We start from the raw sequence: 19,856 nt of genomic DNA, 5'->3' as shown, positions 1-19,856 counted from the left end.
TTGAGAGGTAACATGGAAAGGGCAAGACCCAGTAGAAATTCTTGGGAAACACGCTAGATATTGAATTTAGCTGACGAAGGAGAAAAAACAAAACGCAGCAAATGAATCGCGCAGAAGGTATTACAAACGCCTAAAAATGAGATTGACAGGAAATGAAAAAATGGCAGCGTAGGAGTGAGCGACGTGAAATATATAGCTGCAGACGCGTACTGCGCCACCAAAGCCTTGGAATCTAGCACAGATTTCGCAAGCCCAGATTGCCTAAATAAAAATAACTTGAACCAGTTTGCGGACCAGTTAAATGATACTTAGGATTTTAGGTTGATTTCCAATAAAAAATTCGACCGAATGAGTCAGCAGCGTTCCTAATGGCGGGGGATTCCGGATATGTCTGGATTCTGAGGAAATGTGGTTTCACCAACACTAGTAGTTAAAAGATTTAAGACAAATATACACAGAGATTTATTCTGAAATCAGAATGGAACGCTATGAAGACAATGGCAGCCTTCACTGACTATACACAACGAAACAAGGACACAGAGAATGAAATCTCAACGTAAACAACTGAGATGGAATCGGAGAGAGAGTGCCGGACCATGAGAAGAGAAAATCAAGATTATAAAAACGGGAGGGGGGGGGGGGAGTAGGAGAGGAGGCTTGATAAACCCTACTGAATGGCTGGTGCCGTTGGTTTGTAATCGAAGTTTCAGCTCGTCACGCTCACCAAGCGAACGAAACAACAGTAAATCCAACAATATTGCTATGTCATGCTCAAAGAAATGAACAGTTAAACTGTATATGTCTATAACAAGATGTGGTCGCGAACTGTGACGAAGCTGTAGCTGCTGCTCTGTCCCGGAGCCCAAACGGAATGGAGATGGACTGACCTTTTCTGGTCTGAGTGGCAAACAGAATGCGGCGGCCACATTTTTTAAGAGCTGCCTAGCACCACATTCCGGTAAGCTTCCGCTTTGAAAAATAGCGCTATATGAAGGAGGACGAAGGTGTGAGGCCAACTCGCTGGGCCATAGTGACTGTCCGTATTCTTTTTGCCACACTGGTTTCCTATCACGACAGAACCCCCACCGTCCAAACGGCGGGTTCCTCTGTATTTTTTACCATACACGAGCGAAAAGGCGCTCGTTTAACTTCTACGTGTTTTCAACCGTTGACACCATCTTCAGTAAATTATTAACTCCTCTGATAAAGATAGCAACTAAAATTCGCTTCCAGATTTAGGTTCATCAGTACGTGACGAATCTTTATCGTAATGGTTTAATCCGTAACTAGCATACAAAACTTTCGTTAGACCGATGTTGAACATTGCTAGTCAGTCTGGCACCCATTGCAGAGCAGATCCATAGAAGAAAAGCGCTTTTCATCACAGACGGGTTCATTTCATTAGCTCCGGAAGATTAGCGGAGACGTTCATCCAAATTAAGAGAGTGTTGTGCATTATCGTATGGTTTACTGTTAAAATTCCGAGATCGCACGTTTCTACAAAGTGTACTACCCCTTCCTATGTATATCTTGCGTAAAGGCTGTGAAGCTCACGCCCAAGCTTACAACAGTCGTTCTCCCCATTAACCATTCGCGACTGGAACAGTACAAGGGGGAAATGACAGTTGTACAAAGAGTACACTCCGCCATACACCATGAGGTAGCCTGAGGAGTGGAGATGCAGGTGTAGATGTAGACCCATTCACATTTGCGATTATATTTTTATTTATTTGATACCCTGTGTGGGACGAAAAGACGTAAAGAGACATAAAGAGACTACTTTTTATACCGCTTTTATTTCCTCGTTTCGTATTCCAGTCAAGAATGGTTCGCAGGAAGAATAACTGATGGTAAGCCTCCGTCCGGGCTCGAATCTCTAATCTTACGTTCGTAGTCATCCCTCCAGATGTACGTAGGAGTAAGCAACGTACTGGCTGGTTCTTCTAGGAACGTAACCTGTAGGAGTTTTATCAGTAAACCACAAGGTGATGGAGAGCGCGTCTGTTGTAGCGTCTGCCGCTAGAGTTGTCTGAGCGTCCGTGACGATTTCGTGCGTGCTGAATGGAAAAAATGGAAATGGAAATGTCGTGTGGCTAGGGCCTCCCGTCGGGTAGACCGTTCGCCTGGTGCAGGTCTTTCGATTTGACGCCACTTCGGCGACCTGCGCGTCGATGGGGATGAAATGATGATGATTAGGACAACACAACACCCAGTCCTTGAGCGGAGAAAATCTCCGACCCAGCCGGGAATCGAACCCGGGCCCTTGGGATTGACAGTCTGTCACGCTGACCACTCAGCTACCGGGGCGGACTGCGTGCTGAATGAACGTGTAACTAAGGGCGGTGTTGTTCTTGGGATCTTCTTCAAGTGCTCGATCAGTCCTGTCTGGTACGAATCCCAGACAAGCAGTATTCAAGTACTGGTTGAACATAGCGTTTGTAAATTGCATCCTTTGTATGTGGACTACACTTCTTGAGGATTCTTGCAGTAAACCTCAATCTGACATCGGCCTTACATACGATTAGTTTAATGTGGTCGTTCCTCTTTAAATCGTTCCCTACGTATATCCCTGGATACTTCATGGCTCCTTCCAGTGATTGTTAAACAATAGTGTAATCGTAAAATAAAGGATCTTTCGCCTTTTATACGCAGTGCGTCACGTTTGTCTACGTGAGTGTCAAATGCAACAAGCATAAATCATCTGCATGTCTTCTTGCAAATCGGTACAATCTTCTAGCATTGCGACTTCTCTGTGTGTAGCATCACCTCACGAAAAGCCTCATAGAACTCTAAGTGGTTTATAAATATTGTGTTATAACTCTCCCTTGGGGTATGCTGGCCTTACTTTCGCGCTTGAGGTGTTCTCTCCATTGAGAATGGCATGTTGTGTTCTGTTTGCTAGAAACTTTTCAGTCTAGTCACACAAATCGTCACACAATTGACCTCATCTTTGGTTCATTAGGCGACAGCGCTGAACAGTCTTGCGAAAATCAACGAACACTGCATCAACTCTGACACCGGCGAACGTGCTGGATTTCGTACTTTTTTCTGGACCCATATTTATTACCAGAGAGGGAATTTTCGGTCTTCAGTAGTTTCACAATACTGGAGCAGTAAACATCTTCTAAAATTCTACAGAGATGAAGGGCCCACTGCTTTGCCCGTCTGTTCAACGAACCTCCCTGACAACGAGAATGACCTGTGCTGATTTTCCAGTCACTAGGAACGCTCTGCTCCTCCAGCGACCTACGGTACACTGCAGCGAGAACAGGAGCAAGTTCTCTCGTATATTTTACGTGAAATGGTATCCGTATTCCATCAGGCCCACTGGCATTCCTCTGTTGAGTGATTTTCTATCCTGTGGTCATTTGTTTCAATAGCTGCCATTTTGAGGTTTGTGAGACAATTTCAAGAAAGAATCATGGTACTACATTCCTCAGTGAAACTGTTTTGGAAAAAAGGTGTTTAATATTTCAGCCTTCTTTCTATCACCCTCCGTTTGGATGCCATTATGGTCAAAGACTGTTTGGACAGATGGATTGTATCCATTTACAGTGCTGATTTAACGTAAAACCATAACTTCTTTCGATTTACTGTCAATTCGATAGTAACTTCCAAATTAGTCGAACGCTTCACGCATGTCTCTTCTTACCCTAATTTTAGTATGGTTCACTTATTGTTTACCTGTAAGGCTTTCGGTACATTTAAATTTGCAGTGAAGCTCTCTTTGCTTTTGGAGCAGTTTCTAGCACGGCTATCGATCCGTGACGGGTATTCCTCATTCCTCAGAACTTTGCTCTGCGCATATCTATCTAAGACGTAGTGTACAATATTTTTGAACTTCGTCTATTGAAGCTCAGCATTCTCGTTCCTGTTTTGTGCTGACCGTTCAAGTAATCTGAAACCTATATTTGACACATACACCGCTTCCAACTGTTCAAATGGTTCAAATGGCTCTGAGCACTATGGGACTTAACATCTGAGGTCATCAGTCCCCTAGAGCTTAGAACTACTTAAACCTAACGAACCTAAGGACATCACACACATCCATGCCCGAGGCAGGATTCGAACCTGCGACCGTAGCGGATGCGCGGTTCCAGACTGAAGCGCCTAGAACCGCTCGGCCACACCGGCCGGCTTCCAACTGTATTTGACCCTTTATACAGGGCTATTACAAATGATTGAAGCGATTTCATAAATTCACTGTAGCTCCATTCATTGACATATGGTCACGACACACTACAGATACGTAGAACAACTCATAAAGTTTTCTTCGGCTGAAGCCGCACCTCAGGTTTCTGCCGCCAGAGCGCTCGAGAGCGCAGAGAGACAAAATGGCGACAGGAGCCGAGAAAGCGCATGTCGTGCTTGAAATGCACTCACATCAGTCAGTCATAACAGTGCAACGACACTTCAGGACGAAGTTCAACAAAGATCCACCAACTGCTAACTCCATTCGGCGATGGTATGCGTAGTTTAAAGCTTCTGGATGCCTCTGTAAGGGGAAATCAACGGGTCGGCCTGCAGTGAGCGAAGAAACGGTTGAACGCGTGCGGGCAAGTTTCACGCGTAGCCCGCGGAAGTCGACGAATAAAGCAAGCAGGGAGCTAAACGTACCACAGCCGACGGTTTGGAAAATCTTACGGAAAAGGCTAAAGCAGAAGCCTTACCGTTTACAATTGCTACAAGCCCTGACACCCGATGACAAAGTCAAACGCTTTGAATTTTCGGAGCGGTTGCAACAGCTCATGGAAGAGGATGCGTTCAGTGCGAAACTTGTTTTCAGTGATGAAGCAACATTTTTTCTTAATGGTGAAGTGAACAGACACATTGTGCGAATCTGGGCGGTAGAGAATCCTCACGCATTCGTGCAGCAAATTCGCAATTCACCAAAAGTTAACGTGTTTTGTGCAATCTCACGGTTTAAAGTTTACGGCCCCTTTTTCTACTGCGAAAAAAACGTTACTGGACACGTGTATCTGGACATGCTGGAAAATTGGCTCATGCCACAACTGGAGACCGACAGCGCCGACTTCATCTTTCAACAGGATGGTGCTCCACCGCACTTCCATCATGATGTTCGGCTTTTCTTAAACAGGAGATTGGAAAACCGATGGATCGGTCGTGGTGGAGATCATGATCAGCAATTCATGTCATGGACTCCACGCTCTCCCGACTTAACCCCATGCGATTTCTTTCTGTGGGGTTATGTGAAAGATTCAGTGTTTAAACCTCCTCTACCAAGAAACGTGCCAGAACTGCGAGCTCGCATCAACGATGCTTTCGAACTCACTGATGGGGGCATGCTGCGCCGAGTGTGGGAGGAACTTGGTCATCGGCTTGATGTCTGCCGAATCACTAAAGGGACACATATCGGACATTTGTGAATGCCTAAAAAAACTTTTTGAGTTTTTGTATGTGTGTGCAAAGCATTGTGAAAATATCTCAAATAATAAAGTTATTGTAGAGCTGTGAAATCGCTTCAATCATTTGTAATAACCCTGTATATAGGAACACGATCGATTTCGTGATGAGAGATCACGTCTTCAGGTGTACATAAGCCGCTATACAGCAAGCCCAAGAATGTGGAGGAGGGTACTCAATCTTCGTAAAATAAAATTCTGTTATCCACGTCAAGCAGGGGTCATGAATCAAATTCATCAACTGGGAAACCTGACATGTTAAAACCGCATTAATATCGTATCAGGAAGCGGCGGAAATCATCCCTCCAACCTCTCGCCGTACAGGGTCACATTCCACGCCGCTGTGTCAGGCAAGAGCACCTAAGGATGTGATTTGCTATCACGAAACCGTTCGTGTTCCCGTAAATAAAGTTCATACACAGCTTGAAGCGGCTTATGTGTGAAATATGGATCACGTCAGCTGCAAATGCCAACAGTAAAAAACTATTTGTAAATCTGAAATGTGTTGTTTGTCGCTCTTGCCAAGCAGAAATGTCTTCCTGTATTTGCGATACTACCAACAGCCGTACTCAGTGATGCTGTACCGGCGTTATTACTGATTCCCTGTTCCACTTTAAGAGAGTCAAAAACTTCAAGCCTACTGATGACCAGGAGATCTAATATGTCTTCACGTCTCGCGTAAATCCTTTTCCTTTTATCGACTCTCGAATGGTGTTTCATGACCACAGCTCCAGACGGCCAGTCTATTGTGACGAAATGTTTGCATGGGGCTGTTCTCTGGGTTGTTCAGTCGGCTGGTGTAAACCTTTCTATTTGACACCACTGCGGCGACTTGCACATCATCGCGATGAAGTTGAGAGAGGGTTACTGAAAGACAAACACCTAGTCGTCGAGAGAAGAGAATCTCCGACCTGGATATAGACGCAGCGAGGCTAACTACTTTTATCTTCTTCCTTTCGGTTTGCCTCTTCGTCTTCATTTCGTCAATGGTTCTGCGCTGATGTCGCATGACACCTTTCAGATCAAACCGATGAGAACTTCGCCCAGGTTTTCTTTTTTCACTACACAGGTTAGCTAGCCTCCTGAGAGAACACGACGATCTACCATGGCGACAACCAGCACACCGCGAAATGTGAACGGCCTTTTGTGGCAGCAACGTGCAACAACACTTGCCCGCCTTCAGCTCTGTACTGATTGGTGTTATTTTCTCAGTAAGGTTGAACGGCATCAGGAATGAATCAGAACGCTGGCACTACTACGATTTTGACTTTCTCCTCTGACCTACGTGTCCTGCACGTCGTTGGTTGCAGCCCGAGCTGATCCGGAAGTACGGCTACCCAGTGGAGGAGCACTTCGCGACGACGGCTGACGGCTACATTCTGCGCATGTACCGGATCCCCTCCAGCCCCAAGGCCAAGGACCCGTCCGGCTACCCCATCCTGCTCGTCCACGGCCTCGAGTCCAGCGCCGCAGACTGGGTGGTCATGGGGCCTGACAAGGCCTTTGGTAAGGCGCCGCATCATCAACAACGCGCAGACCTGTCGGCTTACGGTCTACATTGTTTGGTTAACTGCTTCTCACAAAAGAGTCACATAAACACAATTGTTCTATAAATATAAACCATCTCATTCGAAATTCTTTTTGCCCAGCATCAATCGAGGATACAAAGAAACTATACAGACAGGGGGGGGGGTTTCACAAAAATAAGAAATTATTTCCAAATAAGAAAAAGTTAATTAAAGTTATTTCATTTCCACCAGCTCAGTTGTGTCAGAAACTCAACAGTAAAATACAATGCAATAGTACAGATTTCGCTGAACAAACGTACCGTTCCAGCCATCACTACATCTGTAGTCAAACTTATGTAAGACAGTTCACAAATAAAACTACAAACAGTCATTAAAATTCCATAAAACGTAGTGAAAGTTAAACGAAAGAACCCGGATTGGGACGCATTGTTTTTCCTGTCCACAAGTAAATCACTGAAAAAAATCAATGAACGACCTACGACTGCCTGAGATCTGCTCATTTATTATAAGTTATGGGTCTAAATGATCACTCACATGCATTTCAGTTTCTTCCAGAATATCCAGTAGTATACCTTTACTACCAAAATGTAAAATGGACATGTAATCTTCAATGTTTTTAAGCTGAGTTTGGTTCTCCTTTAAATCCCTAAGTTGAAGAAATCTGATTTGAAACTCCCTTCCAGTCTGCCCGATGTAATATTCTTCACATGAACCGCAGGAAATATTATAGATACCTCCACTACGGAATTTATTCGGTGGTGGTTCTAAGCTATGTCGGAGAAATTTATTGTTTATTATTTGTTCGAAATCCCACTGTAATATTATATTTGCGGAAGACATCTGCTGTCCTAGAGGATCTGGACGCGTAGTATGATGACGAAATATACTTTTCTGCGTCCTTGTTAAACACTTCATTCTTTTCTACTCTACTCAAATTTTTTCTTCCAACCCTCCTGACTGCCGCCTCAGTGAAGCCATTAGGCATTCCGACCTGAAGAATCATTTCAGTTTCCTTCTCAGTCACATCTTAAGCAATAGAACATCGAAGTAAAATAAGAAGGCTTTTGAGCTGGTAGGTGGCATGAGTCTTGTGATGTAATGAAATTCATAACCATCGGCTTACGGTATATCTCAATTTTACCAGTGTGTCCTGGTTTGGTGATTTGTGAGTCCAAAGAATTAATTTAACCCTCTACTTCGACACCATAAGGAAACTCCATATTTCTGCTTAAAGAATGAAGAATTTTCACTAGGTTCTGAGCGTCATTTCTTAACCTTACAAAATTATGAAAATGTCGTCTACATACCTTCGATACACTGTAATCTATTCGCATACTGTGATGTAGGTATCAAACAATTTTTCTGCAAACAATTTACAAAAATTTTTGAAAGGGTTCCTGAGAGACTTGAGCCCATAGAAGAGCACCTTATTTGGTGATAAATTTTCTGATTAAAAGTGAAATAATTAATAGATATGGATATTTTAACTAACTCCAATAGCTCAGCAGCGTACATGGTGTCTAGGTTTTTCATATTGCATGAAATCGTTATAAATAACTTCTGACGTTTCATAAATTGGCACATTCGCATAAAGATTCTTAGTAACAAAGGATGCAAGAAACGCGTTTTCAGGCAAGGCTGTAAAATACATACCATCTCAAAGCTATTTTTGACACTGTACAGTTTTTGAAACGTAAAAAAAATTCCTGTATATGTAATTTGAAGTCAACAGCCTTGTTTTTCTGTCTATATGTTAAGGCCAACCTGAGGACATATTTTATTGATTTCGATACGGTTTTCACTAAGAGATGTCCGTGTCTGTAGCTGAGTGGTAAGTGAGACTGACTGCCTTGTGGAAGACCCGGGTTCAATTCCTGGTACTGCCATGAGTTTTTCCTTGATGGGTGGACTGGAACGGGGCCCACTCAGCCTTCTGACGCCAACTGAGGAGCTAGTTGAATGAGATTTAGTTGCTCCAAGGTTTTAAGCCGACAAAGGCTGCGAGAGCGTTTTGCTGATCTCCCGGACCTCCGTATCGCATCCGCATGACCCCACTGGTTGAGGATTACATGACTGTAATTTTGCTTTTTCCCACTAGCAGGTAAAATGATTCACGAGGATGGTTTCTGCATATAATTTAAATTATACTAATTATGAGTAATATAGAGGGTGATTCTTATTAACTGTTAAAAACCACGCAAGCGACGTAGATGACATTGAGATAAGTAATTTAATACAAAACACAGGGTGCCGCAAACGTTGGGCAATACCCCAAAAGTGGATGACGAATGTTGAACATTTGACGTCACCAGACGACGTACCTCGCCGCACGTGCAGCCGTTGAGATTATCGGTCTGTCGCAGGCGATCATCCCAACCCATTTCTAGTATCACGTCGGTGTGACTCCGCGCCTACGTGAGCGACTTTAGTGATGGGGCTCGGGGATCGAATATGCGACTATCAGGCAGTTTTTTTGGTTACATGAGGCAATTATGTGTTTTATTTACCGATATTGCGGCCTCTGTAGGTTTATTGTAAAGTCAGTACAACAAAAACTTGCCGTATTGAGTCACAAGTAGATGAGAATAAGCTTCCAAATTGTGTCATTACCAGTAAACGACCTACGTTTCCCATTATTTTACTCATCTTGAGTGGTAATAGTGATCTGTAATAATTGCTTGAGAGGGTAAACTTCATAGCCTAGATCGCTTGTGATCAATCTTTAATGTAGGTTACCGGTTCCGGTAAGCATGATTCTCATCTTCGGAACTCGATAAAAGGTTATTACGTGTCTCCTATATCAGCAGAATAAGTACCTGACAAAGTTTCACAAAGTGTACTTGTACAGCTTGTGTAGGAGACATATAATAAGCTTTTATCGAAATCTGAAGATGGTAACCGTCCTTAACAAAACCGGTAATCGACAATAAAGGCTGTTTACAAGCGATTTTGCCTAAGAAGTTCACGTTCTACGTTTTCTTTCCCGCATAATGTCTGAAAAAAAGGCTTGATCATACCCTCACGCACGCGCTCGAAAATATCCTCCGTGTTTTGTATGTGACGTCATATGTACAACATTTGTCATCCACTTTTGGGAATTTCCCGGCATTTGCAGCCCCATGTGTCTTACATTAAATTACTTGTCTCAGCATACGTTACTAAGGGGATTTTTAAACATTTGTATGGATCACCCTGTACAGATTATTATCAGCTCCATACTTAATTGTCGTTTGGAGAGACATCTGGTGGCAGTGGTGAGACCTACGAGCTGGTCTGCTATAGAGGATGCGATATCTGGGGTGGGGGTGGGGGGGGGGGGACACAGTGAAGTAACCAGCCACCGAAACCCCGTAGAGCAGGAAAGCCTGACCCAAACCTATACGCCTGTTCTACGTACCATCTATACGTCTGTGCGACATATATTCTATGCAAATTATAATTTAAAGCCCCTCACTGCCTTTTTGTGTCTGTAACTGAAGGCTAATCGCAGGATCTACTTAGAGATTTTGATTAGTTTTCGCCAATATACTGGTTCACGATGAAGATTTGTATACATAATTTATTACCGCTACCCCAGACAAATTATCCCGCCTCACTCGGAGCTATCCCTGTGAAGGAGGGCGGACGTCAAGTTTGAAGATAAAGGCTAGTCACTTAATGCAGGTAGATATGTTGTAATTGGCGTGATAATGTCCGTAGGGCACAGTGCGCACTTGCAGGATATAGAAAGCCGAACAGTGTCACAGTAACACTATCATTTTATTGAATGACCGGTTCGACTGTTCTTTTGGATACAATCTATGTATAATTGGGTCAACCATTTTTTAAAGGCCATCCCCTGATATTACGAATTACCGCAACGTACAGATCGTCAGTTGGCGAAAATTCAGTTTAACCTAAAGGCTTTTAACTTTAAACTTTGCCAATTGCTGATCCGTATTTCACGGTAATTCGTTGTTAATGAATCTGAGAATGACTTGATAAAATAAATAGTGATCCAGAAGATTTCTGTCTTTCTATATAGTTAGATATTTTACATTATAACTACTTGGTGCAAATAAATAATGCCACGTTCCCGGTTGTTTCCACGCTTTACATTTCATTCGTTTATGTTGATAGGTGAGAGACCACCCTTACATAACTGCCTCGTAAGGATCCACTGACTTGCCTACCAGCTCATGTAGCTAATGAACAGTAATGATAACGTCACAATTCATTGAAACATTCACCATGTTATTTTCGCTTCCGGGTGTCACCCCCACGTAGGATGTACTAGATTTTGTTTGCTAAGAAATCTTCATGTCACTTACGTGGTCTGGATAGTGTATGTGTTCTTCTGTCAAATATTTTTGTATAGTCGTTTAGCTGAAGGTGAGGTGTATACCTAGAAACATGTTGCTTCATTAAATAATTTACATAATGTCAACAAATTTCGTGACTAGTAGTTTCTCTGAAGAACTTCTTATTATTATTGAAATAGTCACCGTCGACTGGAAGTCAATTCGGTTTTAAATCGACGGCATTTCATGTCTCGAATTCAGCTGCTCATGACTGTTGCGAGGACGTGGAATTCATCCACAAAGGACTTGCTTACAAACTCCTATGTTCTCGAGTCGCTAGAGTCAGTTTGGGACCATTATTATAGACAGATAAAATTCAAAGGTGAGATGCGCTATTCGTGACGGTCTCGTAAAGAGTGCGTTATACCTAAGGAGAAAACTCGCAGTCACTTTTGTTACGATAAATTCCTTGATATTCCATATCGTAAGTATAATTGGCAGTGATATCGTCTTAGTCGTTAGGACCCACCGTATTCCCTTTCAAGTCTCGAGCTTGACGCTTCCTTCACCCTATTGGCATCCTAATCAGAGCGCCATTGTTGCTCCTGTGTGGGTGAACACCCCGTCAGGAACAGCATTCGAATCTTGGAGAAGATACCACTAGAGGCACGGAAAGCCGAGCCTTGGAGATGTTGAAAGAGAAATACAATATGGCCTAACGACTCAGATTTTACCATCAATGACAACGACCAGGAAAGCATGCCAGCTTACACATAATTTACTATCATCGGTTTCTGTTTGGTAGAACACGTTACTCGAGCATTCAGATCTGAAGATGGATCCTACTAAGCAGAACTGGTCGTTATTTATTGTACCCTTGAGCTCTAGGGAATAGATTTGTTGGAACGTCGGGATTTTCTTTAGTTAACGAGGGAATATAACTGAAATGCTCCATAATCTATGATCAAATGTACTGCATCACATAGAGAAAATAATTTTCACCAAGAATTTTCGCACAAAAGATCGTGGCGATGTAATGATATCAATTTTTCCTGTAGAGACGCAGCGATAGGCAGTCATTGTGGGCTCCAATCGTGAATCGATCAGGGAGCAGATATGCTTGTATTCTTCAGTAGACACCCTTTCATAGCTTTGAACTAAAAATCCATCTAAACAGGCCTCGCGAGATCCAACAGCACCGATCGACCGCCGTGTCATACTCAGCCGATAGGCGTCACTGAATGCCGATATGGAAGGACATGTGCTCAGCAAACCGCTCTCCCGGCCGTTGTAAGTTTTCATGTCCGGAACCGCTACTTCACAATCAGGTAGCTTCTCAATTGGCCTCCCAAGGGCAGAGTGCAGCCCGCTTGGCAACAGCGCTCGGCAGACACAGATGGTCACCGAGCCAAGTGCTAGCAAGCCCGACAAGCTTAACTTAGGGGATCTGACAGGAACCGATGTTACCTCTGCGGCAAGACCATTGACTCTGATAGCTTTAGAAGGACAGATATTGCTGTAAGTGTAGGTCAGCTTGCGAGGATTCAACGGTTCTGACATGGTGCCCCATCACTTCTGGTCTTTTTGTGCAGTCCACACCATAAGTTGCTACCGTCAAAAAGGCTAAACAGAACGTCGGGCGCTGCTAGAAGATCTGGGTGATTCAAATTATGGTTAGTGACTCTTTAGTTCTATTGCTATAATTGGCCTCTGTCACATACGTATTTTGTAGAAACGATGTCTTCCATCTGTTCTTGTACTGTGTAGATAGCTATGAGCTACTTTACAAAAACTACGCTTTAATATTCGTCTTTCAGTAATGAAAAATTTAAACGTAATGAGAAAACACAGCAAATCAAACTGTATGCACCATTAATTTTATTCCGTGGGTTTTGTAATCTGTGACAAATACTGTAAATATCTTTACTCTATATTCAAATAATCGAACGACATACTCTTTTCCTAGTGTTGTACGTGTAAAATATCTCACAGATGTACGTACTAAAGCATGGGGAGGCAGGTAAAATTTTTGTAGTGAAAGGATACAAGTGAAACCCCCAATTTGTGTTGCTCTATGGTAAACGAAAAGGAAACTAGTTACAAGATGTCACCAAACAGTATTGTTCATGCAGGGTGAGACTGATTTTTATGTTGTATATTATCTAAATGGCCTTTTATGATACGTGAGAGAAAAGGGAAGCGACCCAAGCGGTGTGAGATATTTTCAGTAGTGAAATAATGCATTAAACAGTATTATTTCTTCTTAAGTTTGACTAGTGTTACCCACTATACATAAATGTTTTTACACCTCTAAATTTTATGATAATTGAATTAACAATAACCAACAGTAAATCACTATAGAGAAATCATAAATCACATTCTTCTTAATTCACAGTATTTTTGATGCAAAGAGATCACGAATTGTGATATAAGACTTATCATTTATATTAACCTGTTATTCCAGCATGCGAACAGAAAATGCTACAAAGTATTTTTGTGTCCAATACACACAAACATTGGAATGCTCGTTTTACGATTCCAAGATAGTTCTCAAAACCATAAGAAGTGTACTTGTGTCCTTTTGCTTCTGATCCTCTCCATTATAATCCTAAGTAACAATCGGAAATGGGCCTAAACTTTAATAAATTTTACATCAAAACTGTATACTATCCAGATGTTTCATTTGAAATCACCCTTTAAAGCGGTAGTACGATCTGAGATTCATTTTAAAATAACTTGAGATATACTTACTTTCACTTTCAGTGACGTCCTCAATAGGATCACTGTAAAAATAACTGCATGTCACAACATACTACAATCACAAACTACATACACAATCTCCGCGCCGACTGTTCCTTTGATGTTCCTCTGAATGCTAAAAGTGGTTGCTTCAACATAAAACATTCTTAGCGCTACCAGAGTTGACCACTTGATGCCTTGGCCGGCCGCGGTGGCCATGCGGTTCTGGCGCTGCAGTCCGGAACCGCGAGGCTGCTACGGTCGCAGGTTCGAATCCTGCCTCGGGCATGGGTGTGTGTGATGTCCTTAGGTTAGTTAGGTTTAAGTAGTTCTAAGTTCTAGGGGACTTATGACCTAAGATGTTGAGTCCCATAGTGCTCAGAGCCATTTGAACCATTTTTTTTTGATGCCTTGTATCAACATCTGTAGTTTCAGGCTAAAGAAACTCGTACGTCAAATCAAATTAATAAAGACCTGGTTTCAGGCAGACACCACTGGTGTGGTTTCGGGCAGAAACCACTGGAACTCAGAGGGTTAAACTGGAAATTTACGGTGCAGGCTTAGTATATGCCTAGAATAAGGTAGTTGAGAATGACTGCATATTGTCTAAAGGCTAATTAAACTGGGGATTACATTTTACTAAGTATTCTAGTTAAATTTAATAACAGTCACTGAAAAATTTTTGATGACTAATTTATTGAAATTACTCGTAAAAACCAGAACATCAAATAAATTCCTGTTTACAGAGTGAAAACAGTTGACCTACCAGCTGTATTCTTTAAACAGGAGTTCTGTAGTAGTTTGTATAACGTTGTACTTTTTCGCAGCATACATTCTGGCAGACGCTGGCTTCGACGTATGGCTTGGAAACGCACGTGGCAACAAGTACTCCAGGAACCATACTACCATTAATCCGGACGACAGCGAGTTCTGGCAATTCAGGTAAGCTGTAAACTGAGGTGTATTGTTACGTTCTACGACTTTCGTCTGCCTCACCAGTACTTAACAAGGGCAAACCATGTAATGCTTTGGCGTCGTCAGTGCTTATTCGCAACAGATATGATTAAGAAACGGCTTAAAGAATCCTTCCAACTTTCCTGGGTTGCTACTATCCTTTATCCTGACGATGACACAATTTTTGAACGTATTATTCATTACTATTGTAAAGGAATAGTAATGTTCATAATTACAGAACTAAAATGAAGAATGGCTTTCATTACTCGTCGCTAAAATTTAAAAGTAAATCGAAAAAGTTATTATAGGCAATTCATTTTCTTCAGCAGACCAAAAATGTACATTACTGTTATTAAACTAAAGTATGTGTTACTATTGTGTATACACATCTGAACTGGTGCTGCATGTACCCACATATTGAAATTAATTATCTGGAAGACACATGAACTAATTTGTTCCACTTTGGTTGCAGTAATCAAGCAAACAATACCATCTAAATAAACAATATAAAGATGTTCCACGTGTTAGTTGGCGTTCCAGAATTCATCCGCATTGAGCACAGATAGGAAAAGTACGAAATAGCTTGCTGTTTAGGATTTAATCATCATGATACGACAGAAAAGAAATTTATATTACAATGGTAGAGAAAGGTATGATTACGAATTACAAACTTCTAAGTGCACCAGTTACTAAATCGGTTGTCTTCGTCCTTGACGATTTCAAGGTTTTACCTTGTTTAGGTCACTGAGAAAATTTAGTAATCTCTTTGTGCTTTATAGCTTAGCAAGCATATGACCCCTTCAGTTTTCGAAGCTCATGACTGTAAACATTTACTACGTTGAGTTCACACACTTTAATTTCAAGCGTCATTTCGTTCAACTGGTTCTACTATTCATCTCTACACAAAAAATGCTCTTAGCTGTATAGATGAAGATGTACTTTATTTATTTCTTCGTTATTAATGTTTTCCAAGAACTTTGTGGTCGGCCATGTAGATACTGGCGGGTTTTTCATTCCGTTAAATACGACACAAATCGACACTCTGGTTGTCAATAACATCATATAAAATCACGACATGCAGTCACAGTTCGAATATACACTGTCATTTGAATGTATAATAATAGTGTGAGCAGTACCAGCTGCGCTTTTAATGAGAGGGTACTGAAACGAAAACCACTGAATTTTTATGTAAACTTTTAAAGCTTTTTAAATAAAGAAGTTATTAATATTCTACATCTTTATTCTTCATGCCTACATATTTTCAGCCCTCTGTCGCTAGAGGGCTCTTAATTGTAGCGTGGAATTTGGCGGTGTGTAACGTAACTATGTCGGTGCGTGAGAATGCTGTAATCAAGTTTCGAATTCTAAGAATTTGTCCACACATGGAGCACACGCTCCTTGAGCACGACAATGTCAGACTCCACACGAGCGCTGCGACATCTACAAAAATCCAACGCCTTGGATATACGGTCACGAATCAACATCCATACGGTCCCGACTTGACCCATCCGATTTTCAGCTATTTCCATAACACCTTCGAAGACTTTACTTTTGTGGTGAAGATGCGATGCAAGTAGAGGTGAGGTTGTGGCTCCGTCATCGAAGTCAAACATTCTGCAGTGACGGTATCAATCAACTGGTCTCTCGTTGGGAGAAATGTGGTCGTCGCCAGGATGACTATGTTGAGAAATAAATATGTAAAAATGAAGATATAAGATGTAGAATGTTAGTGTTTGTTATATGTAAAAAGTCTGAAGAGTTTTCATGTAAAAATTCCGAGGCTTTATTTTTCAGCCTATTACATCCTCATCTCGAAAATATGAACTAGTGAAAAACTGAAGAAATTTGACGTGTAATGTACACACATCAAAAACAGTTTGGCATCAGAAAATTGGCAGCTGTTCTTGATTCGAATTCTGGAATATTTACTTAGCGTTCGTTGGTGATGGAATTTCGAAAGGCTGTGTATAGTAACTCTGCTTTGGCAGCACTGTCGTCGATAATATTTCCATTGCTATCGCCCAGAGCAGGCATTGTCTGTGTCTTGCCGCTAACATACTTTACATACTACCAGTACCTCAATGGCTTTTCTGCTAGGTTTCGAGATGAAGTTTCGTTGTGGAAACTACTGTAAGCATCTCGCATTGATGTCCGCGTTAAATTACGAGCTTCTGTAATAGATCACCAGTCTTGAGATTTTGCATTTGTTTAAATATGGCATGTTTTGTTCGTTCTTCCTGCAACAGTGTTTTCACCCGTTTTTGTACCAAGGGAGATCAGCTCCGTCGTTTGTTAATTTATTTGGACAACTTCTTTGAATTTAAGCCACATCAATTTTACACTTACATTGTTAATTTAGAAGGAGTTGAGATTGTCTTTCAGGAAGGCATCAAGTAAATTTTTATCTGCTCCTCTGAACAGGTATATTTTTTGTTCATTTTTCAAACATTAGGGCTTACAATATTGAATTTCACTACAACAACCCATGTTCACTAATCCGTGTATCCGTTTCGATGCTCGTTATTAGCTCAGGATTATTTGTTGCTGAGAGGTCAAGCGTGTTTTCGCATCCATTTACCATTCGCGTGGACTCATGAATTAACTGCTCAAAGTAATGTTCAGAGAATGCCTCCAGCACAATTCCGGATAATGTTTTATACGTACTTCTGGATTTAAACTTGTATTATCGCCGACATATCGAGGGTAAATTAGAGTCACCACCAACTATAATTCTATGAGTCGGATACTTGTTTGAAATTAAACTAGAATTTTCTTTCAACCTTTCAGTAATTGTCTCATCTGTATTGGCAGGTCGGTAAAAGGATCCAATTATTATTTCGTTTCTGACCATACTAACTCACAGGAAATCTACTTCAATTTCGCAACAAGATAAACTACTTCTAACAGAAACAAACACATCACCACCAATTGTGTTTAGCCTATCCTTTCGGAACAACGATAGTTTCATCGCAAAAATTTCGGCTGAACATATCTCCGGCTTTAGCTAGCTTTCAGTGCCTGTAACGATTTAAGCGTCAATGCTTTCGATTAGCGCTTGGAGCTCTGGTACTTTCCCAACACAGCTACCGCGGTTTACAACTATTATACCGATGGTTCCTGTATCTACGTTCTTCCTGTGTTCAGCCTGCACCCTTTGAGACTGAAGCTATTTGTGTTTCCCGGAGTCACTCTAATTTAAAAAAACAACGACCACTCCACACCACTCAAACCCTGCTGTCCGTGTAACCGCCTCCTTCGTTAGTGGACTCGTGAGCTATTCAGCGAAACCCGAAACCCAACCACCCTACGGGGCAAGTCGAGGAATCTGCAACCTACACGGTCGCAGAACCGTCTGAGCCTCTCATTCAGACCTTCTGCTCTGCTTTGTATCAGAGATCCGCATTCGGTCGTGCCTGCATGTATCCTTTTTACTTGTGGAACTAGTGAAACATTCTATTTCATGTCAAGCTGCCAGGAATATGATCCTTGAGACACCCAAAAACTAAAGTAACAAAATTAACTGGTATTCCTCATCAAGCATACCATGTGGAGCACTGTTTTCCTTGTGCAGTTGGCACGAGATCGGCTACTACGACCTGCCGGCCAAGATCGACTACATCCTGGCCAAGACGGGCCAGAGCGACCTGTACTACGCTGGCCACTCCCAGGGCACCACTTCCTTCTACGTGATGGCGACAATGCGACCCGAGTACAACGACAAGATCCGCGTCATATTCAGCCTGGCTCCCGTCGCCTTCATGGACCACATGTTCAATCCACTCTTGCAAATTGTGTCGCAGTTCATAGACCAAGTGGAGGTAGGTATCACATTTCACCTTTGCTGGTCGTTCTACATTTAATGCTTGGTACCAATAAAATTTTGTCCTGTTTGTTGTAGTATTAACTAAAGTCTTCTTACTTTATTGTTAACTAGCTCGATGAAGCATCACTGAAGTTAATATGTGAAATGGTCTGAAATTTACGTGTCCTTCAATCCTAAGAAACAGATTCTCTAATGAGCCGTAACTAGGGATCTGAAAATGTAGCACGTATTTTTGGCCAAATTCGTGTCTATTTTTGGCAAAATTCGCATTTAAATTATTTTAGTTTGTAAATGATTAAGACGTACAAATTAAAAATGTAGTCATGCCACGTGCCTCAAACGAAGCCTTAGTGCTTTAAAATTGACTGTATAAAAAAGTGGGTGACTGGAGAGCATTTGACCGGTATGATTACCTTTGCAAAAAAAAAAAAAAAAAAAAAAAAAAAAAAATTCTAAAGTGATTTTCGCTCGTTTTCCTTCTTTTGGCTCTATTTAAGCTTTGGACACGTGACTATTTCTGTTGACAAGCAGCAGAATTTTCTTGCCGGTGAACAGAGTCCGTCCCCGATTTAAGTTGTTTCTCGACATCGTTTGTCTTATCCGGCTCAATTCGATAATAACAAAATGTGCAGAATATTGATTTCGCCCTTTTGTGGGCATTCAAAACGTGCGATCCATTTGTGACAACGCTACAGATACAGGGGGACAATAATAAAACTATATTAAATAAAATCGTACGAGGGCAGTTCAATTAGTAATGCAACACATTTTTTTTTCTCGGCCAATTTTGGTTGAAAAAACCGGAAATTTCTTGTGGAATATTTTCAAACATTCCTGCTTCGTCTCGTATAGTTTCATTGACTTTCGACAGGTGGCAGCGCTGTACGGAGCTGTTAAAATGGCGTCTGTAACGGATGTGCGTTGCAAACAACGGGCAGTGATCGAGTTTCTTTTGGCGGAAAACCAGGGCATCTCAGATATTCATAGGCGCTTGCAGAATGTCTACGGTGATCTGGCAGTGGACAAAAGCATGGTGAGTCGTTGGGCAAAGCGTGTGTCATCATCGCCGCAAGGTCAAGCAAGACTGTCTGATCTCCCGCGTGCGGGC

The 19,856-nt window shown here is 41.8% G+C and overlaps 1 protein-coding gene across 1 annotated transcript in view; it reads left to right on the top strand.

Moving 5' to 3' along the window:
• The window catches only part of LOC124805604 (lipase 3-like), a 64,976-nt gene that overhangs the window by 13,958 nt on the left and 31,162 nt on the right, over positions 1–19,856 (top strand). The window contains exons 2-4 of the mRNA XM_047266171.1: positions 6,734–6,929; positions 14,799–14,913; positions 18,497–18,743. Of these exons, the coding sequence (XP_047122127.1) occupies positions 6,734–6,929; positions 14,799–14,913; positions 18,497–18,743 (558 nt within the window). The remainder of the gene's footprint in view (positions 1–6,733; positions 6,930–14,798; positions 14,914–18,496; positions 18,744–19,856) is intronic.

The sequence above is a fragment of the Schistocerca piceifrons genome, chromosome 7 (assembly GCF_021461385.2).
Source record: "Schistocerca piceifrons isolate TAMUIC-IGC-003096 chromosome 7, iqSchPice1.1, whole genome shotgun sequence".
NCBI classification, from domain to species: domain Eukaryota; kingdom Metazoa; phylum Arthropoda; class Insecta; order Orthoptera; family Acrididae; genus Schistocerca; species Schistocerca piceifrons.
This window is presented reverse-complemented; position numbering and strand designations above follow the sequence as displayed.